Here is a 25557-nt window from a genome sequence, read left to right as displayed (position 1 = left end):
CATTATTCTACTTCAGGAACTCCAAGACGAAGCATTCCTTACTGACTCCACAATCACTACGGGTCGAGATAAATTTTGCCCTTTGCTATGAGGAGGTCTTATGTTCAGAAGCACTGGTGATAAAGACAGCCCACAGTCCTGGGAGCATGAGGTGTAATGGCCTAAACAGATAGCAGTTAACTAGTAAAACAAATCAGGGAGGAGACCAGTGACTTTAAAGAGAACCACTCATATCAGAGGCAGAAGAACAGGGAAGCCCAGCCAGGCTTCAGCTTTAAAGAGCAATTCGGGTGCCACTCACACCCCTGCTGCCGATGAAGTGGTTCAGTCCACAGCTCCTCCCACACAAAGCAGTGCTGTGGAGAGTGCCAGGGGCAACCAAGGGTCTTGTGACCCCCATTAGAGATGGGAGGGGCTATGTCTGTGTGTGCATGTGTGTGGGTGTGTGTGTGTGTGTGTGTGTGTGTGTGGGGGGGGGGGGGGGTTGCAAACAGAGACAACGAGAGTTGAGAAAAACACAAAGCCAACCAGCTGAGAAGACCAACAACGAGGGGAAGCCCTATCTTCTACGTAGACAGCACAGGATGCTCTGCCTCCTTTGACTCACACACAGAACATTCTTCACAGGAGCTCATAATACTCACTGGGGAGAAAAGGGGAAGCGGCTTCAATGCCAGATTGATACGTTTGTTAAAGACCACCTGGCCAGCCAAGACCCCAGAGCCACCCGCTGAGTCAGCATGCCCTCACCCTGCCACTGATGCTCCTGCTTGGGAACATGACTGGAGACTTTCAGCAGGATGAAGACACCGTCTTGAGCATACACCATCAAAGCAGCCCTGTGGCCCCTGAGACTGGCACTGATAGCAGCTTCAGGACCATCCTAGGTTAGTTTAAAAACTGTGTGTTGTGTTTGCGGAACATGCATCTTGTAGAAAGCGTTGATACGTGTAGCAGAGCTCTGTGCGAGAGGGCAGTCCCACTCACAAAGAGTGGCTCACAGGCAAGGCCCGGCTCACACGCCGATTGCCCGCTCCCATTCCCCGGCACCATCGCAGCTCAGCTTCGCATCGTGCCGTCATCGCCTGCCACAGAGTTAGCCTCTATGCCGGGAGCACCGCGCCAGGCCGGCTAGCGGCCAAAGCCCCGAGACAGTGGTGTCCTCCGAGGCTGCACTGCGGCGAGACGCCACCAGAATCACCACTGCAGGCCATCATCTCTGTGGGCCACGAGGGGCCCTGTCCGCCTGCCAGGCAGCCCCACACCAGGATTTCCCATTTTCCAGGCGGGACGGGTTATTTCAGGGCCGGGAAGGCCCAGGATAACCGGGAACCCGGCCCAAAAAGCCAAGGCTACCATTAAGTCTTAAATTTAACCTAAATCCTGGCGCCCAACTGAAATAGCCAATTACTGTGTTTCCTTGGGAATCCACCCCCCTGCCCCCGGCATCTTACAAACACCCTCCCAGTTGTGTGTCCTGTCACCCGCCTACTGAGTGTCACCCTACATTCCACAGGCTTGTCTAGTGATGCAATGTCACATGGAGAACGGAGCTGTTCACTGTCCAGTGGGCTCGCTGTCCAGTGGGCACCCAGCCGACAGTCGCCTCTATAGGACAATGGTGGGGGAGCACGGGGGTCTTTCCCTTCTCTGGGCCTTCTGTCTCTGCAGACAGAAGATGAACGTGTAGCGTGGCAAAATCCACCCCTCTTTGATCAGCATAAGTACCATAAACTCCACCGGATCATAAACTCTTGAGGCTCTGTGCCCAGGGGAGTATTACGCACCCACTTTCTTTGTCTTAATCACGAGAAGAATTTCCCCCAATGAGAACACTGTTAAAATAGCACCATGTGCAACCACCTTCTATGACTCATTGGCTGGATGACGAGGTGACAATAAACCAATCAGAGAGCGCGACGCCAAAGACGGCCCCGTTGACCTCAGCCTCAGAAGCGTTTCCAAGCCGCGAGGAGCTCCGTAAACCTCGAAGTTCTCTCTGGCTCGGCGCACATACCAGTGACGGCATGAAAACGGCGGGAGCCGCTGGAATGCCAGCCTGGCAGGCCAGTGGGGAACCCGTGACAGAGAACAGAGAGGCTGACGGCAGCCGGCGCCCTCCCGCTCATGCAAGGCTGCTGCCCGGGCTTGTCGAACGGGCCGCCTGAGCGATCCGACAGCCACAACCAGAGGGGCGGGCAGGATTCCCTGCTGGAGCAAGGCGCTTGTGACCGGCACAGGGCTGTGGCCCAGGGGAGTTTGCCTCCATCTTGCATCATCTCACCGCCTGCTGCCTTTTATAACCCCCTGGATGATGTCACCACATTCCCTTCCTTCTGTGGACTAGGGGGCAGTGCGCTTAACTAAAAGTGATACCAGTTACATGGGCTATAAATAGTGGAGAGAGGACACTCGTTACTCGGAAAGGCAAAAGCAGAAAATACATTATGCAAGTGAACTGTACACAAGTCAGTCAGCTGTGTGGCACCTTCTCTTCCATGTCGTAGCACAGTACAGTTTGTATGGAGATGGGGGGACAAAAAGCAAAGTGTGACCTCAGCAAGGATCAGGGTCAGAGATCAGGACACAAACAAACAGCGGCGAAGGCCTCTGGCTCCTCAGAGCTGGGAAGCGTCGCTGGTGAACCTCAAGCAAGCTTCAAGTGGCTAAAGCATCCATCACCTCAGCGACAAGATGAACCCCGCGATGATGGGGAGGGACGGACCCCTCAAACCTGCTGAGTGTCCCACCACGACCATGAGGGCACACCAAATGCCAGCCTCCCCACCAGGTGAAATGTGTGACCAAAACAGAGCTGCCCAGAAAGCCACAGCCCTCTACTGGCCAGTTAGGACTTAGCCATTCACTTTCTTATTGATTATCACCCCCATAAACCACTGCGGCACTGCACCAGCGCATTCTGCCCACCGCACTGGCAGCTGCCAGCTGAGATCAAGCCAGTGGACGGAGCCAGTTGCTTCCCTGGACAGCGCAGTGCTCCCCAGGTGTTGGCCGCAAGCACCGCAGCTCTCAAACTAACTATTATTTACAAGCAGCCCAGTTTCTTAAAGCTCACTGGCTGAATCCAACACAGTGACACGATTCAACTTTCACCTCCAACCGCGTGATAGGAAACATACCAAGCCTCCAGGTCGCGGGCAGCTGGTCGCCTCACCTGCCCAGACACACTGCGGTGCTCAGACAGGTGCATCACACGCCTCGCTTCCGGCACTCTCTCTGACGGGGGATGCGGGGCGACGGCCCAACCAACCACAAACAGGTGCCGATTAATGCTGCCCATTCAGACCCGACGCAGACAGCTGGCATTAGCCCGCAAGCGGCTGCGAGACGGAGATGCGCAGACGACCACATGGCAGCCACTGCTGACCTCTTGCTGTCACTGAAGGTGTATGGTTAGACAGAACAAAAGGAGATGGATCAGAGGCAAAACCGCACACACTGTGTAGCAGCCTGCAGCCTGCCGCCTGGAAAACAGAAGCAATCAAGAAAAAGGAACCCGAAACTAGGGGCATATCTGTGCTATACAGGCACACACATAAACACGCACATGCTTTCCCTTTGGTGGCCAATCACACGAGAGCCAACAGTCTGCCCGGCTACAAGCGCGGCGCCTGGCAACCCTAATCAAATCAGAGCCTGTGATTCCGCTCACATGACCTGCCGCACCAGGACATTCGACAGTTCTCCCTTTAAAGACATGGATGCGTCTCAAATTTGCGCGACAGTGGGAAAAACACCCCAGAGCAAACATCCATGAGCCTCGTGAACATACAGGGTTACTTTATGCCTACAAATTTTCCATAACAACTCCTTTCTGCAAAAGTTACGCAGCTATGCAGTACAGGAAGCGCTACGCCAAACCACCGCCATCGTGCCGACTTATCCGTGTACCCTTAGCGGCCCAGACTGGGCTGGCCAGCAAGACGAAGACCAGCACAGTGGCGAGGGGGCACTCCATGGCACAGGCAAGGCGACAGGGCGCCAGGCCACACTCTGTCATGCCAGCCTCAGCAGTCACAGGCACCATGTCTGCCTGCCTGAGAGAACACAGCCAAAATCCTATTAGGCCTTTTTTTATTTGGCCATCTTGAAAGACTTAAAGCCCATATGGTTCAAAATCATAACATACAATAAGTGGATTTTAACCTATTTTGTTTATGCTTCCAAAGTGGGTGGGGGGGGGAGGGGAGGAAAAAATGCTCAAGTAACTTCAAAACCCAATTTTCTTGTGACTGACAGAATTAGCCCCCAAAAGAAACAAAAGGCTGCAGCAGTTTGCCCCCCCCCCCACCCCCCGTCTTCCAGTGACCTGGTCCAGATGGTGCCTTGTACAGTAACTCTTTATAAGCATCTTTTCGAAGCCAGTCTTGGCTCAGACAAACTACTAGTGCCACAGAGTCTTTAATGAAGTGAAAGAAGCTTGTTTTGTGTGTGTGTGTGCGCACGTGTGTGTGTGTGTGTGTGTGTGTGTGTGTGTGTGTGTACACAGACAGACAAACAAAACAAGCTCCTGCACAGTGTAGATGGTGCATGCCCGGCCCCCACAGGAGGGCTCTGTCCGCTACACTGCTGCCAATCCCTTGCTGGTCTGCGCCCACAATGCTAGCCGCCTGCCCCACCCCACCCCACCCCACCCCACCCCAACCCAACCCAACCCCCACGCACCACAGAGCCAGGCCTTCCCCATCCTTCAAAAGACTTCCCTACCCAAAGCAGCCGCTATCATCGGTCACACGTGGCCCCCGGCAACCTGCGGGCAGCAGACAGGTCTGCGGGAAGCGCTGAGGCAGCGGGCGGTCGGACGAGTGGCTGAGAGGAGAACCACGGCCATGCCAAGTGTGTCAGTGTGACTCCCGGGGACAGTGGGCAGAAGGCACAGCTCAGACCAGCAGCTACTGGAGAATGTAGCAGCCTATACCAGCCAGACACTGGGGTGCCTCTGAAAACAGGCCTGGGGGCCATCCATCCATCCCAACCTGGATCTGCAGGTCCAGCTCTCCCCGGCCATGCTCTCTTCCATCTATACTTCATTGATGAAATCCCAAGCAGCAGAAAGGACATCTGTATATAAAATAAAGGGCAATTTTCTACTGCACCAGGTACTATACTTTTGGTGTTTTGCCTTTTCCAGTGACTTCTGGTTGAGTACCAGTACCAACTGTGACCTTTGAGTTTGAAACTATTTACAAGACAGCAGTTGTATTGTGTTTCCAAGGCAGGCTATTTGGATAACCAATTTGAAAATAAACGTGTGTCCCACCCCAAAGTACGTAAAGTATCAAAGCAGCTGGGGTACTTTTTTGGTACTTTAGTACTTTGGCGTGGGGCTTGCAAACATGTTCATTTTCAATTGGTTATGCAAATAGCCTGCCTTGGAAATACAATACAGATATACAATACAGAGTTACGATGGTCTGACTAACGATTTTACGATGATGTTTCCGATACGCTAAAAATTGCAAAATATTTTTATAATATGTAAAAAAAATACATTTTATGATTCACGGGCAGGCATTGCTGGCAAGCCAGCGTAGCAGATATGAGGTACAACATGCTCAAGCATGTCTCCTGCAAGTCCTGACAAAAAGAAGAGGAAAGCCATCACTTTGGAGCAGAAATTAAAAATCACTAATGGGCATGAAGCATGGAAAGCAGTGGTGATCACACATGATCACCACCTATCGCAGTAGACAATCGCCACAATTCTTAAGGACAAGAAGCGAATACAGGAAGCCATAAAGGCATCTCCTTTGGTGCATTCTATGATCACAAGGAAGAGGATAGGATCTTTGGAAGAAATGGAGCAGTTACTGGTCACGTGGATGGAGGATCAGATACAAAAGTGTATAAATTCGACGTACAATATTTTCCACTTACGATGGGTTCATCGGCACATAACCCTATCGTAAGCTGAGGAGTACCCGTACAATGAACATTTGGAAAGGTTACAAACTCAGAAAACAATAAATGAAGTAATAAAACTAACATACCCTGGCAGCACGATATTGGAAAAACTGCAAATATCACAATGTGATTTTGTTGTAATAAATATTGGGGTATTTATAAAGCAAGAAAGGAGTCCAAAATAAATACAGTTCTCACAAACCCAACTAAGAGTGAGGATGAAAATGATTATGACCGTCTCAGCGCTCATGCTAAAGCATGTTTTAAACACACTCATGAAAATGAACAATCATTAAAATTGCAGTGCTTGCCAAGTGTTGGTTTCCTATGACACCGTAAAATTTTTTTCGTGAGACTTAAACCCCTCACACTATAACATTAAAATAGAACGAAGGTATGAAAAAGCCTGATCTCAACTCAGTTGACTATCGTGGTCCTTGCCATGTAATAACTGTATGTGCATGACATGCGGTTTTGGTATTAATATCGCACATTGCCCAGCCCGTATAATACACTACAGCCATTTTTTTTTTTAATTCAGTACAAAATACCACGTTTCACACTGAAGTCATTCAGCAGCCATACCAAGTTTTTACACCAGTGGAAAACCAACACCTTGAAGTATCAAAAGTATGGTACCTGGTGCAGTGGAAAAGTGCCCCAAGCAATAAATGCAAGAGCACACAGATGGTTCAAACGAAAAACCTGACAAATGAAAGAGGACTGTCATTAAAGAGCACGGAAAGCCTCATCATTCTCTTAGAACAAAGTGGAGGCTCCTCTCATACCTTACAGCACCTCCTACAAAGACACGAGGCTACAGGAAGAAAGCTGAAGAAAATGACCAAGTAAAGAACAGGAATCAGCAGAAAGGTCTGTACAAAAGGCCAAAGAGGACAGCAAAGGTTTGCATCCGCATGCGATGAGCACAGACAGCGAAAAGGCTTTATGCGAAAGTCATCGAAAAGACCAACCAAATAGCTAGAAAGAACGCACAGGAATCAGGGGGCAGATCTGCAGTTCACAGGAAGCATTAGCCAAGGACAGAGTAAAGACACACAAGGCTGCTTCTCAGTACAACCGAAGACCAGAATGTTGAGGATGAGCCGCCGCAGTAAAGCATTCAAGAAGCTGGACTTCAAAAACATAGCGGCAGTAGGTCCCAAAACTACATGACTCAAATTACTTGGTTAAATATCCACCCATCTAACATAAGGAAAAGTGCTGTCTATAAAGAAGCAATAGCAGTGAAAGCCATAAATAACCCAAACACAGGCCACGTGGTGTGAAGCTTCTCCTGTGGCCTTTATCTGCCATCTCAGACTAGTTGATATGCAGGAGGCCGCAAGTGGCTCACAGGAAAACACCCAGCAGATGGTCTAAGAGCAATGGGGGGGGGGGGGGCAATGACTAGAGGGGCCGACGTAAATTAGGGCCAATCATAATGCCATCTTGTCAGTAATCTAGTTATTATAGAAAGGGATCAGATGACCATTTAAGCCTCCTTTGAGCATCTCTTCATGCTTCAGTCACTTGGGGCAAAGTCCCGCCCACAACAGCCCCCGCCCCCCATCTCGCATGCCAGGCCTACGGAAACCTCGCTCCATTAACCCACAGGCGTCCACTGGGATGCGGGGGGGGGCGGGGGAGAAAAAAATCCAGGAGTCGCAGCTTGAGTCTGTCAAGGACCCTCTGCTCTGTGTAAAGAGGTCTTATGCCCCCCCCCCCCGTACCGGCACAGCCCTGAGAATTGTGTGACCTCTATTCACTCGGCCTTAAAATAAGACTGAAAATGTATCTCACATGGTCCCACTCAAGCCCCTTCATAGTCAAGCATTGACACGAAGCTGCCTCGAGCTGGGGGGGGATCCAGCCAATGGGGAAGAGGCCCAAAACCAGACAAATCAACCAAAGTAATTGTGTGGGAGGGTGGGCAGGTAATGATATCACTCTGGTTTGAAGGCACCCGCCCCCTCTCCACCCCCACCCACGTGGAAGGTACCTGACTGCCTGCTTAATGTAAGGGCCCCAGCCGGCGGCGTAGATCAGAGACAGATGGAGAAGCGGAGAATGGAGACCGTCACTAGCAAGAGCGGGCATGCCATGGACTCTGCCGGCCTGGACAGAGCAGAGCAGGGCGGGGCGGGGGGCACGATAGAGACCAGTGCAGGACACCAGCATCACAGAGAGCCAGCAGGGCCACCACAGCCCAGGATGCCTCCACCAGCGGCGGCCGGCGTATCGGTGACCGATTACCAGCATCAGCTTCACTAACTGTGTCCAAGAACCACCTTCTCCCGTGATTAACAAATTAAAAATCGACCTTTAATTCCATACTCCTCAACTCCTGTGAGGGCGGGAACAATAGTGAGAATCTCCTGCACATCAACCACACAATCATTAGTGAAGACATTGAACAGTGAGGCAGGCAGAGTGCTGGCATAGGACCAGATCTCTCTGGACACTGAAACATACACTAGCCGACTGTGAAAGAAGCAGCCAGCAATCGCTAAGCAAGCCAGCCCCCAAGATCACCACAGCCCGGCGGGAGGGTCCCTGCTTACTGCTCAGTGGAAAGAAAAAAAATATATTACTGCGCATGAAGCGGCCAATGAGGACGTGGCCAGAGCACGCCATGGGAGAGGGAATTAACATCACATCCTGCCGAGTGTGACTGAGCCCTTTGAGTGAGGCAGGCCTGTCCGGAGTCAAACAAACACACTTCTGTCATGTGCCATTCCGACGTGGCTGGACAGCTGCGGCCCCAGCAACCAGGGGTTGGGCGAGACCCCATCTGCCGGGGCGCTGACGCACGGACCAATCACAGAGGGGCTCTTGTCACTGCACAATGGCGCCTCACCACCCGTAGCCAAGGCTCACGCGTCCAGGCTCAGCCAGACAGCTCATAGATGAACTGCTTCCTTTACTCCTTGATGGAGGAGTCGCTCTAATTGTATGATGTTAGTGTGCCCAAGGGGTTGGCAATCGACAGTCCCCCTTGCCTCCCCCCATCTACAGGGCTTCAGTCGTCTCCTCCATTACCCATGAACCTTTTCACAATCACTCCCTTTCAAATTATACATCCTAAATGGCTTTTGTGCCCGGTTTTAATTTCTTACTACATTTCCCATTCAGGGCTTCAGGGCATACATGTTGGGTGCTATGGGCATTAGGTATTAAGAGACTCGATTTCACTTGAAATTGTTCGGTCATTGAGGCTATCGGTCGCAAATGTGGCATGCAGCTGCTGGTGACATTCGCAAGGAGATTTCTGCAGAAACAAAGTCCAGACGGTCGCTTACAGTACAAAGGAAGGGAAGAGGCCGCCAGGGTCTGCTTATGATGTGGCTTTATGGGACATGACAGTGCGGACCCCGGCTTACTCGTCCCAAAGACATCAAACAGACGCCCAAAACATAGACACTCGAGCACTGCCAACTTCCATCTGAGCTTCGAAGCACCAAATCATACCCGAAAAAAAATCTGCAGCTACGGGCCCTCGTCCCCCAGCTGAAGCAGCTTTTCTGCATGCGGAGGGTGGACAGGCTGCAACTATTGTTGCAAACCCAAAACACCACAGCGCCCAATACGCTTCGGCAAACCTACGCGGGTGGTGATGCGTCACGCCATCCCAAAGGGCACACTAACTTGGAGAATGAAACGGCAGGTGACTTACGAGACTGGATTGTCAGCTCGTCCGTTACCAAAAACCCAACCGGTTCAGTCAGGCTGCGAAACAGGTTTCGAGGACATTCAATAATTTGTGGCCAAAAGCACTTTTTCACAACTGCAACTTCATGTTCAAAAACACCAACCTTTCCACAGCATGACATCATCAAATTTTTCTTCCCCAGTGTCAAAACAACTTAATACTACCTTGTAAACACAGGATAATCAACTTATAACTTGTTAATTATTAAATATGAATTCACAGCTTTTCGTGAAGTATTCGTTTTATATTCCAGCCTGAATATAAAGCAGATAAAAAGCAGTGTGATAAACAATTAAAAAGCACCAGAAACACACCAGGTTCTCCGCTCACCAGAACCGGAACATTTGTCTGTGACTCAAGCGTAAATGCAAGCCTATAAACCTTCTGTCAACCTTCAGAACCACTGCAATAATAGGCAGGATTTGAGGGCAGGGTGTCACTGGGACAACATTTTTAAAAGAATCTATCTGCTACTCTTTCTTTGTTTTACCACAATCAAGCTGAGTCATCCTTTGAGGATAAAGACTGACAGCAGACTGTATTGTAAAGGCAGTTATGTCTGACAGGGCTTTTAAAAAACTGCACCATTACTTATGTAATTTCTAGGACACGCTGTGTTCTGATGACTACCACACCATTGTCTAAACCACTGACACTCATCAATACCTTCCAATAGTTTACCTGGGCAGTACACAACTTAAGAATTAACTGAATAGAAACAATTACATAAAACAACTAATGATTGCAGGTAGGCATGTAGATATTACCTGCCTGGTATCAATATACTTAAAAATATATTTTAATTTGAATGAGCTACTTTTTAGCAGATTTCTCACTAAGCATGCAGATTAAGACTGCTGGGCTTGTAGATTCATAGTAATGGATAATTCCACAAACGAACTGGTGCATAAACACCATCCTGAGTGGTGTACAGGACGCAAGGACGAGGTTAAAATATGACCATCCACAAAGCCGGCAGAGCGGAGACAGCTGAATGGTGACTCATTTATTTCCCTCAGATTCTGACTCAGCTTTGGTTCAGGCAACCATTTCTGGTGAAAAACCATAGCGGCTCAACAGCAAGTCATCTACAACAGCAGTGAAACTTGGACAAATCAACAGAGAGGTTCTCCTGCTGTGCTTATTTTACCTTTTCTGTTGTTTTTGCATAGTCAGTCAATACTGAAATTCTCCCACAGGGACAGCTTGGTGTCTGTGCTTAGAGATTTTAAGTTAAAGCCAAGTACAAGTTTCCCATATCCATTCATTACTCTACCCTCCCAGGATACACCTGAGAGCAGCTCTAGTTAATTTGGCCACAGTGTTGCTGCTCACAAATTTCGCACATATAGATCTTCATCCGACTTAAAAGTCCCAGAACAGTGATGATGTTTTACATTACTGTTTTACAGTATTCAGAAGGCAAGAATATCAGATTTAACAGACACTGATGATGTCCCCAGACTCTGCGGACCACTAAGCTTAGATTGATTCCATTAGTTTTGTAAAAAAAAAAAAAACAAAAAACAAAAAAAAAACAAAGACTGAAAGAAAATAAAGCCAAATGCTTTTTCAAGCTCCGGTTCAGCCTGTGTGGGATGCGCCGTAGCAGTCCGGATCCCGTAAGTGCAAGCCGTCTCCCCACATCCCCCTTCTCCATCTGCCAAGCAACAGCTTCTCCATAACAGGATGTGATGTAGGGCTTCGGCACATTATCTTTAAAGCGCTAGGGCAGGGAGTTTGAGAGCAGAACACACTTTTCAATCGGGCGTTTTCCTCGATTATTCCCGTGCTTTGTCGCGACACGATAATAGGTGAATGCAGACGCGGGTGGAGAAGACGGTCCGGGGCGGACGAGTGCAGTTCTCGCCTTTTCACACTAGGGGAAATCGGAGATCCGATGGTGGACGTTCAAATGCAAAAGCTATGCAATTAACGGCGATGTACCGTCTCGTCTGTGGGTATCGTGTCAATCCGATCCGAATCGGGAAAAATCACCGATGGATCCGTGCCAAGCAATCGGTAAAACGAGAAGTCACGCTTGGTAATCCACCGCATTGTCTAGATACTCTTTTCTTGGTCACACCGGATCTCGGCGTCGCGCATCATTTACAGCATTAGTGTGCCACCAGAGAAAAATATGTCAGCCCCAACCAAGCACTGTACCGTGTGCCCATATTCCCCCGATATAAACAGCGTAGCGAACAGTCAAAAACAATACATTTTTAACCAACCTTGTATACTTGTCCATAGGTGCCATTGCCGACTACTTCCACCAATTCAAAAATCCCAGCCGGATCCTGAAAATAATAATAAAAAGTAGCTCAATAAATTGTAAGGAGAATTACTGGCAAATGTGTTTAAGTTGTGCTAAGGGTGGATACCTGGCACGTACGGGTTCAGCGTCCTATATTTCCCTTGCACATGCCAATGCATTGCAAACAAAGGAAAGATAGGAACTCCGCTGACTGCACCCTCCCAGCCCCGATAATAAACAGGCACAAGGCTTGTTTGCCCCAACAAAGGAAATCTGCCCGTTATGAAGGAACCTTGGCGTCGAAGAAGCGAATCCGAAGCGAGCAATAAAGTCGTGAAAATCCTCGATCGCCGCACTAAATGACTGGATAACAACGCCGTCCTTGTCTAGCACTCACCCGCAAAGACGAGAGGTCTATGTCCACCAGACTCTTAGCCGGAGAGTCGTTCGCCATCTTTTAAATAATAAATAAAAAGCGCGGCGTCTTATCCGTGGTGGCTTCACGCTGATCGTGTCTCCGCAGTGCCGTAATGGCTCATGTGGCGCGGCGCTCGCCGATCCCTCTCGGTCGCTTGCAACCGGTCGCAGCCTCGCAGGGACGCGCTACTCCATGTTGAGGTGGCAGGGCTGGCGGCAGCTCGCTCTCCGTGCACAGGAAGCCGGCGAGGGGAATGGCAGCGGGGGAAGGCAGGGCCTCGCTGCAGACTGGGAAGGGAGGGAGGGAGCGAGAGAAAGAGAGAGAGGGGGAGAGAGAAATAACGCTTCTTCGGGAAACCAGAGATTATGGGAGGAAAAAAAAGTTTTTAAAAGGAGCTCCCCCTCTTTCACCTCTGGCTGGGTAAAAAAAATTAACGGAAACACGTTGTTTATGCAGCAAAAAAAGGTACCGAATATATTTCGTTGCGGAAAGGAAGAACCGGCTTTTTTAATTTTCATCCGAGATCGGCTCGCCTGAACCATCAATATTCATAACGACATGGGTGTGGCGAGGCGACAAAAGGTCACGCGTTTTCAAACGCTGACACGTTATTCCCCCCCCAAGGCGGAAAATCTCAGCCTCTTGGATTATATTTGGGATGGAAATCGAAGTAGCTATGTACGTACAGGAAAAAAAACGAAGTGTGTTTTTTTTCTGGGGAGGTAGGGCGGGGTTCGTTTTATGTTGTATGACAATAGATGTTTATACTGACAACTATATATCTTAAATTCGGCAGCTGTTGTGAAACGAGTCTAAGGAAAAAGTACCGACATTTTTGTATGCAGATGATAAATCAGATGAGAAACAGACTGCCGCAGCTACAGTCCTGTATATATGCTCGATTTGCATGAAACGTAATCCGACCGTAATAAAATTAATTAAATTCTAACAGATGCGTTTATGCACGAAAGTTTAAATTCTTTAGATATATATGCGGAGTATTTTAATGATGCAGTGTTGTATAAAAATATTTTTCTTACGGATGTAAATTTTAATATTTGAGCAGCTGTGATGCAGGCGGATGGAGCAGCCACACGCTCCGGGCCTAAAACCCATGGCCGTGCAGTGACGTAAAGGGACTGGAGCTGCATAGCCGCTGCCTTCTTGCAGATTAGCAGTACTGTCAGATGTTTGCGGCTTGTTACACTGACAGCCCGCTATAGGATGTGTATCTAAGGGCTTTTGGCAACATATGGCAAAAGCCATTTGAAATCAGTCGGCTTGCTCACCTACTGTGCTGTAAGGGGTTCGAATCTACCAATACCAGAGGACCAAGAGTGAGTTAGTATGAGCTGCTTTGGTGCTGCATTACAGACTGGAGCCCAAGGCTGCTGCAGACTGGGGGGGGAGGTAGTGTAACCAGACCCGCTTGGCACCAGAACCGTGTTAATGGTGATGTCACCCTTTGGATCCTATTGGCTGGCCTGTTGGATCAACTTTTCTCTGCAGTGCTGTGTGCCCTGTCCCTTCTTTCTTTTTTAGTTTCTTATATCCTTTATTTCCTTCTTTACTGTTTTTTTTTCTCCCTTGCTATGATCTTTAAGAATAAGGGAATAAGCAACATGGCTTGCTTAGCACGTTAGCACTGTTGCCTGATTCTGCAACTTGCTGTTTACTGAAGCGATTTGTGTTGAGCAACTTACTGAATGGTGATACATAGCATAGTGATTAAGAACATGGACTTGTAATCTGAAGATTGTTCCCAAGTCTTAGTTACAGTTTGTGGTATAGAAGCTATTGTTAGGATGAGAGCTCAGTGTATTTGGTGCTTCAAATGTAACTTGGTCACTAACTAAATGGTAACGCAAGACAGTCAGGACACAGTAGCCCTCTGTGGTGGAGTTCACCACTTTTTTACATTGTGCCACTTGAAAAGTAGGAAATCAGGCCTATGCTTTAATATAAACTGAAGAAACACTAAGCATGCAGCCTCTTTGTGACGCATTAATAAACTTTTGTCTACAAAAACAATCACACGTATTTCTGCCACAAACATTTCATCTGCTCGATCAGATTAGAGGTTAATTAGAGCTTGTCAGAAGGGAAACTGGACTCAGGAATTTCCCGAGATATTTCGCCATTGTTGTTAGTACTATTGCGCCCCTTCCCCCAATCCTTCCCCTCGGTTCTGATAGTGATGTTTCAGAGGTCCCTACTGGGTAAATTGCAAGCTCTGGATTTTTTCCATTGATCCAGTATCTCCCCCAACCCTAATGTCTTTGTTAACCCTTACACTAGCTATGATGTGTTACTGGTTTTTGTAGCAGTTTGACTGACTGTGATGTAATTATTGCAATTGATTTGAACTGATTCACATAAAGCTGTGCAAATAAGAAAATCTAATCTGAATTTGCTTTTTATCTATAATGAATGAAAGAGAGTATTTGAGTTTTCAGCAGCACTTTGTCCTCAGTTGGGTTTGGTTACTGTTTTGTTTCAAATAAATCGGTCACTGTACAGGGATCTTTCCACTGAAGTAAATGACTTTGTCACTCTTCCATTTTTGAAAGCAAAAAAATGCCCTAGTTTGTGGCACACCTTAAGCTTGTCTGACTTGCTGTTGGCTGGACTCTGTGTCCTGGACAGACGGCCTCTGCAGATCTTTCTGTGTGTTAATTTGACATTCAGTGCAGTTGATCTGACATAACTTTACTATACATGAATAAATTTGTTTAATTAAATGAAGAATACTTTTTAAGTCTTTCTAACTTATGTGGGATTTAAACCAACAAACCTTGTCTGGAGTACAGGCACCTGTTTATTAAACCAGAGGTTCTCTGGTACTCAATCATCTCTAGAGAGATCCCCATGAAATCCTCGCAAGTCGAGGCTCCCAAAATTCCTGTGGTGGTAAAGCGAGATTATTAACTAACAGCTCGTGACAGTTTGTCAGACATTTGGGAAACGTTAAAGGAACCTAGAGACTTCCTCTTGGTGGAAAAACTATTATATTAAGATCCAGTGAAATAATACCTACCGTTTTGACGTGCAAATAGTGTGGACCTGTGGTCCGTGTGATGAGGAAGTGCCACAGTAAGAAGATAACAGTTCTAAACTGACTGCTTTTCACCTTACTAGTCAGTCATTGTACTTAGCCTGTATAAACAGGGTTAGGGCTGGTGGTTCCTTTTTCTCAGGGATAAGGTGAGCAGTTCTGCTCAGTAATATTCCCCATGAACAGGCGCTGTAATAACCAGCCAGCTGTGTGACTTCTCTGTGCATGTCACTCAACAAGGTACCCTGGGGGGGCTTTGCATCTGCTTTCCTTGCCTTTTTTTCCTCTAGAAGGAACTTATGTGTCTCTACAGCGGTTGATCAAGTCAGACCGGTCTTGCGGTTGCTGCAGGAGGGAAAAAAAAAACGAGAAAGGGAGATTTGTAACTCCATGAAATTATTGAGGGTGGGGGGAGAGTTCAGTAACAGAAGTAGGACACAAAAAGTGAGGATTGCTGTTTTTTATATATATTATTATTATTATTATTATTATTATTATTATTATTGTTGTTTTTTCCTTAGGAGATACACAGCCCAACACTTCTCTGCCCTGCTACACTTTCCATATAGTGTCATTTGATCACTGAGCACTTAGTGTGAGTTTTATAACCCTTAGTGTTATTGTTTGAAAGATACTAGTGTTTAACGGAGTGATTTTGCCGCCCAACAGCAGCACTTCTGTTTGGAGATCTTTGTGTTTTTTGTCGGGGGCGGGGGGGCGGTTAGGTGCTGTTGTCTTTCAGTTGTTCATTTTTATCTTAAATCTGTCAACCTGTTGTATTTGACGTAGGTACCGTTCACACCCAAATGCATTGTGACGTCTGGTTCCTAAGCATTTCTGTAAACCCAGTGAGTTATGTGCACGTTTTCAAAAACAATAGTGAACTCTCCGATGGAGACCTTACCTTTGTCAATGCTATTCATTAACAGAACGTCTGCAGCGAGGTGGCAGTGACGTATTTTTATAAGTCTGTTATCGTATTTGTTTAGCAACCGTCCCACATATGGTACTAACTGTTGCCCTTGATGGGGAACAAGAGCAAGCGGATAAAGGGCAAACAGACAGAGGTGGTTCCAGGCACTTGTCACCCCAACGGTCTCTCATGTCCCAATACAGTCTTCAGCAATTTCAGCATCTGTTTTATCTGTTTAGTCTGCTGATCAGGACCAGCTCAGATTAATAATCATTACATTTCAAATCCTGTTTTCTATGCCCAGTCTTGACAAGGAGCTGATATCGAGGTGGTTATACTGATGGTGGGGTATAGCAAGAATTCTTCACACTCAGTACCTCCTGTAATGGACCACGAACAGCCTCTGTGGTTACAGAATAGGTGTCCCCTGCATGCGCTCTAGCCATACTTCATTTTGATTTGTTTGTCCATGCCGCCGCTCCTCAGTGCCAACCCTCTCCGTCCATCATCCTCCCTAAGGACACAAGAGTGAATATATAAACAAATCGGTTTAATTTTTATAATGCACCACCCCTCCCCCAACATGATCCCCGCAACCAAGAGCAAATGTCTACTGTTGCTTCCATGCTTCTGCTCTAAAATAGGCCTCCTCCCTAGCTACCAATCAAATGTGCATAAATATTAAATACCATACTCCCCTACCACACACACATATTCACCCAAACTGGCTTAGATACTAGCAAGCCTGAAACAGCTATGGGTTATAACAATTGGAGATCTAGATCCTATATTAATTGAACTGAAGCTGATGGTGAAGTGGACCTCCTTACAGTACATTCCAGGTGTCACCAGCTAGAACACACTACCCCACCCGCACAGCCACTGCAGTTGCTGTGCCCCGCCTGCATCACCAGGAAAACATTTTCAGGACCACACACTGGGTAAATATGCGAACCTGGAGAAAGCTAGGGTCATGGCTCACTCACTCTTGGACATGCAAGAAATGTTTCTTTGACCAAGATAATCTCCCCTTGGTTTAGCTCAACACACTCCATAGAGTCTGGATTCATGGTGTTTCTCAATGATGCTCCTTTATGAACTGTGTGGGGCAATGCACGTATCTGAGTGCTCATCCACGCCCTTATAGGTGACAATGAGTAATAACCAGCATTTACCATCACTTGTAATCCGGTCGTCATGGTCCATGTCATGATGTGCAAGGATGAGACTGTTCTCAGCTTGCAAAACACCTGACCATGTGGTTACTGATTACAGGGAACTGAGCTGGAGGAATGACTGGGCCATTAGTGCCTCGTACCTTTACTGAGTCACACTAGCTGAGAAAACGCTTCCTATTGGTTTTGTCTTGTTTCCCCCGTTCTGCCTGAGGTCACTCGAAACACTAGCCCTCTGGTTTCGCCCAATCGGTCAGAGGCCCAGCCATGAGAACCAAGGAGCGTTAAATGCATATGAGTGCACATGCATGTGTCTTCAGACATGTGACTCTGTGTGTTTACAATGGTGGGTGCGGTTGCACTGAACCCGTCTGTATGTAAATGCGTATGAACTTGTCAGAGATGACACACTAAATGCAATATGTGGGAATTTTGTAGCTGATCTGTGAACTGTTTGCACTGACATCACAATTGTCCTTCAAAGAAATATTTTGACTTCCCAGTTATTCATCTTGAATAAGGAAACAAATGCATTTGGGAGTTATCATAAGACATAATTTTCAGTCCCACCAGCTCCCAGCTAAAACCTTTGTATGCTGTGTTCTGTCAGGGGTAGATAGTCAGGAAAAGCCCAGGCTTCGTAAAGGGCCTTGCTGTTCTTCCCAATGATGAGATCCCTCCCCTTAAACATGACTGAAATATGGGCCTAGGCAACCAAACCTGGATAATACAGGTTCTGACACATGGTTGGATGGTCTGAAGTATTCAGACAATTATAACTTCTTTAAACAGTTGGAGATCTCTTTGTCTCCTCACATTTGGTGATGGCTTGTCTCCTTCTGAGACAAAATAACAGCCTAAGAAATAGGATCTTATTTCACTTGTTATCTGTAGCCTCTTGCTTAAGGGGATGTCACAATTCTACCCCAGTCTCACTTATTAATACTAAAGCAGCACCTTTAAGAAGATGAGGGACTTTACAGTTACCAGAGAATTTTGTCTAAAGCAACATGGGGGTTAGGATCAAAGACAAGGACTAGACAGCATCCCTGGGGCAATTGGGGTTAAGGACCTTACTCAAGGGTCCAACATTGATGTAATTATTCGACCAGTTACAGAACATAAATTCATAAGTTTCTGGGAACAAGCACCTAGGCACCAAAGATAGTTTTGTTTATTATCCCAGAATATAGTGTGGAACACTCAATGTGCGAAGAGTGAAAGGTATTGGAAATATGTGGGAGCACCTATTGAGCCGATTGTTCATTCTAATCACCATAAAAAACCTTCTTCTGTCACGTTATCCTGCCATGTAAAAACTGTAAATAAATTAATAACTACTACATTACCATCAGCAGACCGTTCAGCAATTTCCCCCACATCGTCTTCTCAGGCCTTTTTAATAAGGACCCATCCAACTCCTAAGAGCGAAATCGAATCCATTTATCAGTTGCTTCAACAGTCATGGATATTGTGTATGATTCACTCCTTGCCTGCGGTGAGAGCTGACTTTAGCTTCAATGTTTCTTCCCCATGTGGATGTGACATTCACCTTTGCTTGAACCTTTGTCCAGATAAAAGGCACCAGTCTGATTATAGTTTGACTCTACAGCAGCTACCAAATTCCCTGTTCTCCTCTCAGTGGCAGATCTTTGGCTAATTAACAGTGGGGCCAAATGTACTTTTCCAATGATGGTAATTATCCATGTAGTGTTTCTTATTAACTGTGGTAATGGAAAGAATATGTAACCCAAGTGAGTGTGAGTAGCATGCATTTGATCTGTATGTATTACACATTATGGATGATTTTGAAACATACTTTGTACACAATTGATTAGGACGTCTTATTGGTCAATCGCTTTATCCATAAGCACCCTGGTTGTCTAATGATAACCACATTTGAACAATAGGCATCTACCAACTTACTAAACTGCCACACTCAGTGATCTCTCTGACTTGATCCAGGTATTTTCACAGTGTAGTTCATCCTACCTAAACCCAGTTCTGCTCTGCTACCTCAAACACACAGGATTATATCCACATGGGGGTGGACATGGTAAGATTCAGAATATATCTTTGTGTCTGAGTAAGTTCTGGTTTGTGACTGACAGTATCTGTTATGTTTGGTTGCTTGTTCTTTGTTTATTTGACTATGGCCTGTTCTATTTTTCATTTATTATCACAAGTACTCTTGGTGGTGATGTGGGAATCCAGGCCAAAACAACCACTGAACATCACAGGACAGAAGAATAAGCTGACAGTAGAGTTTCCCACAATGCATCAGGCAGGAATTGTGTCTGGTTCCCTCTCAGCAGAGGGGCCCATTCCTAATGTTCTCACAACAGTCCAGTAATGGTCGTCTAGCAGTTACCATGTTATACACAATGTTGCTTCATTCTGGCACATCATCAAGACAAATGAAAGTTGAAATGTAAACGTCACATTTACCACCTCAGATTTTGTCAACATTATAGTACCACTCAGGTACAGATGAGAATATAGAGGCAAGGTTCTCTTAATAAGGTTTAAAAAAAAACTTATAAAATGAATACCTTGAATAAGTAATGGACAAAATGTTGCCTCATGAACCATTTGCTGTATTTTCTAACCCCACTAGATGGTGCTCTTTGTTTGTTTTGGGACATACATTGTGCCCTTTTTTGAACAGAGAGCACCATCTAGTGGGGTTAGAAAATACAGCAAATGATTTACGAAGTGTCATTTTGGCCACCATTACTTCAAATGATGCTTTAGTTGCCATTTGTACAAGCGGAGTGGAATTCTTCAATTTCTGCATATCCTATCTTCTCTCCTATGAAACATACACAAAGTCAAGAGCAAAGCTTAGGGTATAAGTATAGGGCCTGGCTATTCTCAAGGGCCCAACAAACACATGACTATACTGCCAAGGACAGGATTTGAACCAACGGCATTCAGATCAGAGGCATGGAGGCCTAAATTGCTGAGCCACACATGCAAAATCACAGCTAGTAGTGTTATTTCACCAGATGATGTTGTGCCAGTATCAGCCCTATGAATGCCAGTAACTTATATAACTAAGACCAGGGCAAATGTTATGGCAAACTGTGATGGACATTTTGATCAAAATGTTTTTTTTTTAAACTATGGATATGGTATTTATAAACGTACCCTACATAGCTTTTTGTCCTCAGTCAAAATATTTTGTTACTGACACAGACTAGTCTTGCCAACGGACATGTTTGTCCATGTACGGACAGGTTGATGATCCCTGAATAAGACATGTTGGGCTTTGACCTCGAAAGCTCATCTCTGTGTTGGACTATGACCACTGCAGTAGAGACTTAGCAGGATTGATTGAACCCGGGGCCTGTGCACTGCTAGTGTTGTGAAGGCACTGTGGCCCTGTGCTGTACTGTCACCGGTAATGCTAAGAGTGGCAAACAGGGACTGTGGTAGCAGCATCAGAACATAATAAGCACCTTTCAGCCAGGGTGCCCCAGCTTGTGGCAATGTCAGTGCCTTCTAGGGACTTTTGGGAAGCTAGCTAGCAATCAAAGGCGGGACTTGCGGCCCACACTGGGTACCAGCATCTGCTAGATAAATAGCAACAAACAATCTGGGAGGTATCGCTCTCTGAGTCACTGAGATAGTAAAGGAGCCCCTCCCTTAGTGCCCCCCACCCAGCATGTCCAGTCATCCCCCGGGGGTAGGGGCGTGGGGATGTTTGGGGAGGCAGGAAGTGGGAGACACAGTGATTACCGGACAAGTGGTCAGCTAAATTTGTTTAATGTATACCACAGATTTAAAGGTGTCAAGCCAAAGTTGCTTTACCACAAACGTGCAGGTAAGATGAGAGACAGATTTGGGATTAAATCAGAGCAGGAATAGGCGGCGCCATTAATCATAAATAGGATTTAAACTTCTTTAAGTTCTTACTGTACTACAAGATTTAATACAATCTGAAGGCAATATCCATGTGTGTTAACTGTAGCCAGAAGGTTGCATTGACATTTCTCAAACCATCTCTCAATGTACTGGCACTGCCTGCCCCACTAGGAGGCAAGGAGACATTTGCTCTCTTCTTCTGTCACAGATGGACCCTGGGCCATCAGAGAGCTAAGCAGTTTGTTGTTAGGGAGGGGGTGTGGAATGGAAGCCAAAGCAGCCAATGGGACAGTGCCTGTGTGTTCCATTGGGTTTCACCGTCTCCCGGGCGACAGGAGCAGAAAGGTGCTTCTCATTCATGCTATTCCAGAAAGCATTGCATGGCTTTCTTTTTGTTCATTTTGTTTCCTTTTAAAGCCAGACTACTGCACACTGGAGGACGGAAGGGGGGGGTGGTGGGCTCAGGCTTCTTTGGCTGCCTGCCACGTGGCATAGATATTTACTGAAATACAGCATAAGCATGATTCTCACAGCGTTTCTCAGGACTTGAACCAGTAACTTTATGGTTATAAATTTGTGTCCTTTAAACACATTTGCCACCTGTTAGCCTTACCATTACGGAATTATTCCAAAATGTGTGTGCGTTAATAAATGATATATGTATAAAACACCCGGCAGTTAATCTATCAAGATCTCCTACCTTAGGCCTGATAAACAGGACACAGCAGAGAGCCAAGACAGAGAGGGAGGGGCAGGAGAACTCCCAAGTGCTCAATCTTGCAGATTAATTTCTAAAAGAAAGCCTTATTGATTTCTGAGAGTAAAACAAGCTGAACTAAGGACTTGAGGAAAAAAATACAAATAAAGGATTGCAGGGAAAAAAAGCCTTTTTAAGTAGTGCCATAAAAATCATACCCCAAAAAAATACTTTGGATTGACTTCAGAAGCATGATAGGCTATTAATCACTATATTGTTCTTCATGAATAATACGCTGTTGATGTAAGCATAAAAAGGAATTAACATATTTCATAGACATTAAGTTGGTTTCATAATAGCAGCATTTTAATGTGTACATTTAAAAGCCAGTTATACGTAGAAGATCAAGATGAAGAGGCATAGGACAGGAGGTGTGCAGATCCACAGTCCCAAGCTGTCACCTGTATGTGACAGAGGAAGGCCACAGGATGGGACAGGGTGACGTCATCATTTCCTGCTGGATGATGTCACCAGTTTCTGTTTTACAGGTTCATCTTCAACAATGGATCAGGACTGGGCACAGGCAGAGAAGGAAGACTGGAGAGGGAGAGAGAAAGAAGAGCAATCGGAGAGAGAGAAAGAAGAGCGATTGGTGAAAGAGAGAGAGGGAGAGAGAGAAAGAAAGAAAGAATAACAATAAGGTCAGAAAGAAGGAAGAAAAGAGATAAAAGAAGCAGGAGAGTAGGTACGGGGAGAGAAAATGGGGAGAGAGGAGAAGAGTTGGATTTACTATAATGAAATGTAGGCCTTCCCATGTTGCCAGGCTGCCAGGGGTAACTCATGCTGGTGGTACAAAGGCAATCAGTCACCAGGACAAGCTATGCATGACTGACCCTCACTGCCAACATCTATCATCATCAGGAACAAACAAACACAGGGGCCAGGCTGTAACTCAGTTGGCCTTTGCCCCTTCGGAATGACCTCCTGAAACAGGGTGAGTCGCTAATTACATGACTGGTCAGCACCTGATAGTGTCCATAGTTTGAATACTCATCCCCCGAAACTCTACAGGCTTTCTGCAACCATAATCTTTCTTTCTAAATCTGTGCAGACTAGCAAATAGTGCATGTTGTTCAGGTGCTGGTCTTATTTCTGCTGCATTTATATGACTGATAGACCCCTGAACCACAACTGGGTGTGGTCCATTGTTGGTTTTTGTGGTTCACTAGAGGTAAGAGACACTTGCCCAAATTTCAGATGTCTGATTTGTTTTCATTAGCCCCACCTTGTGGACAAACGGTGTCTGTGCATTCCCTTCATAATAACTTCACCCAGCAACAGCAACACTTCCCAGGCTAAATAAGCCTTTGCCTATGACATAATCTTAAAGAAAAAGACTGAAATCCTGTGCTATTCCCCACGCAACCTGACTCATCTATCATCCAGAATATTATATTTGGGCCTCAAAACACTGTGAAGTCTTCAGCAGCAATTATACAACCTTACACAGGGTCTATAAAGAAAAACACTATAAATGTTTGTGTCATGATTAAAATTCTTTCTCACCAAATCCTATAGAAGCTATACACCAAAGGATGCCCTGATTCAGTCTGTTTAACCAGGGGCATGGTAATGCTTACATGCATAGACAGACAGAGAGCAAATCGTCCATCAGCTATGATCAGGCAGCATACAGTACCTTGGCTACACCAGAACCACACTTATTAGTCAGTGATGGTCTGAACTGGCATCCTGCCCAGGAGGTCCTTATGACTTGTGCTGCCTGGGATTGGGTCCAGAGCCCCAGCAATGTTGACCAGGTGGGATGGATGGATACATAATGGTTTATTCAACATGAATAAAGTTGCTTAGCACTGCTATACACTTTACGTATCTATATGCATCTCATTTTGAGCATTTTAGCGATTAGTAGCAAGCAGAGAAACAGTTTCTGAATGTGGAAGATGTGTGTTTGGCAGGTCATGCAGTATAGCACTGTTAAGTAGGGATGTGGAAGTGTGTTTTGGCAGGTCATGCAGTATAGCACTGCTAAGCAGGGATGTGGATGTGTGTTTGGCAGGTCATGCAGTATGGCACCGTTGAGCAGGGATGTGTGTGTGTGTGTTTGGCAGGTCATGCAGTATAGCACTGTTAAGTAGGGATGTGGAAGTGTGTTTTGGAAGGTCATGCACTATAGCACTGTTAAGCAGGGATGTGGATGTGTATTTGGCAGGTCATGAACTATAGCACTGTTAAGCAGGGATGTGGATGTGTGTTTGGCAGGTCATGCAGTATGGCACCGTTGAGCAGGGATGTGGGTGTTTGGCAGGTCAAGCGGTATAGCACTGTTAAGTAGGGATGTGGGTGTGTGTTTGGCAGGTCATGCAGTATAGCACTGTTAAACAGGAATGTGGGTATGTGTTTGCCAGGTCATGCGGTATAGCACTGTTAAGCAAGGATGTGGGTGTGTGTTTGGCAGGTCATGTGGTATAACACTGTTAAGTAGGGATGTGGGTGTTTGGCAGGTCATGTGGCATAGCACTGTTAAGTAGGGATGTGGAAATGTGTTTTGGAAGGTCATGCGGTATAGCACTGTTAAGCAGGGATGTGGATATGTGTTTTGCAGGCCATGCAGTATAGCACTGTTAAGCAGGGGTGTGGGTGTGTGTGCGCTTGGCAGGTCATGCAGTATAGCACTGTTAAGTAGGGATGTGGAAGTGTGTTTTGGAAGGTCATGCACTATACCACTGTTAAGCAGGGATGTAGATGTGTGTTTAGCAGGCCATGCACTATAGCAATGTTAAGCAGGGATGTGGATATATGTTTGGCAGGTCATGCAGTATAGCACTTGTTAAGCAGGGATGTGGATATGTGTTTTGCAGGCCATGCAGTATAGCACTGTTAAGCAGGGGTGTGGGTGTGTGTGCGCTTGGCAGGTCATGCAGTATAGCACTGTTAAGTAGGGATGTGGAAGTGTGTTTTGGAAGGTCATGCACTATACCACTGTTAAGCAGGGATGTAGATGTGTGTTTAGCAGGCCATGCACTATAGCAATGTTAAGCAGGGATGTGGATATATGTTTGGCAGGTCATGCAGTATAGCACTTGTTAAGCTGGGATGTGGATATGTGTTTGGCAGGTCATGTGGTATAGCACTGTTAAGCAGGGATGTGGGTGTGTGTTTGGCAGGTCATGCATTATAGCACTGTTAAGTAGGGATGTGGAAGTGTCTTTTGGAAGGTCATGCACTATACCACTGTTAAGCAGGGATGTAGATGCGTGTTTAGCAGGTCATGCACTATAGCACTGTTAAGCAGGGATGTGGATATATGTTTGGCAGGCCATGCACTATAGCACTGTTAAGCAGGGATGTGGATATATGTTTGGCAGGTCATGCAGTGTAGCACTGTTGAACAGGGATGTGGGTATGTGTTTGGCAGGTCATACAGTATAGCGCTGTTAAGCAGGGATGTGGGTTTGTGTTTGCCAGGTCTTGCGGTATAGCACTGTTAAGCAGGTATGTTGATGTGTGTTTGGCA

The 25557-nt window shown here is 46.3% G+C and overlaps 1 protein-coding gene and 1 long non-coding RNA gene across 5 annotated transcripts in view; one reads left to right on the top strand and one right to left on the bottom strand.

Moving 5' to 3' along the window:
* The window catches only part of map4k4 (mitogen-activated protein kinase kinase kinase kinase 4), a 69400-nt gene extending 56730 nt beyond the window's left edge, over positions 1 to 12670 (bottom strand). For all 4 annotated transcript variants that reach the window (XM_023831760.2, XM_023831762.2, XM_072700347.1 and 1 more), the window contains exons 1-2: positions 12292 to 12670; positions 11872 to 11937 (exon numbers count right to left, since the gene is read on the bottom strand). In XM_023831760.2, the coding sequence (XP_023687528.1) occupies positions 11872 to 11937; positions 12292 to 12348 (123 nt within the window). In that variant the 5' untranslated portion in view covers positions 12349 to 12670. The remainder of the gene's footprint in view (positions 1 to 11871; positions 11938 to 12291) is intronic.
* LOC140578655 (uncharacterized) lies at positions 12646 to 24830 on the top strand. The gene is made up of 3 exons (XR_011982925.1): positions 12646 to 12990; positions 22568 to 23998; positions 24050 to 24830. It is a non-coding gene; the product is annotated as an uncharacterized lncRNA (long non-coding RNA).
* Positions 24831 to 25557: the final 727 nt, after the last annotated feature.

This window comes from Paramormyrops kingsleyae, chromosome 16, assembly GCF_048594095.1.
Source record: "Paramormyrops kingsleyae isolate MSU_618 chromosome 16, PKINGS_0.4, whole genome shotgun sequence".
NCBI classification, from domain to species: Eukaryota; Metazoa; Chordata; class Actinopteri; order Osteoglossiformes; family Mormyridae; genus Paramormyrops; species Paramormyrops kingsleyae.
This window is presented reverse-complemented; position numbering and strand designations above follow the sequence as displayed.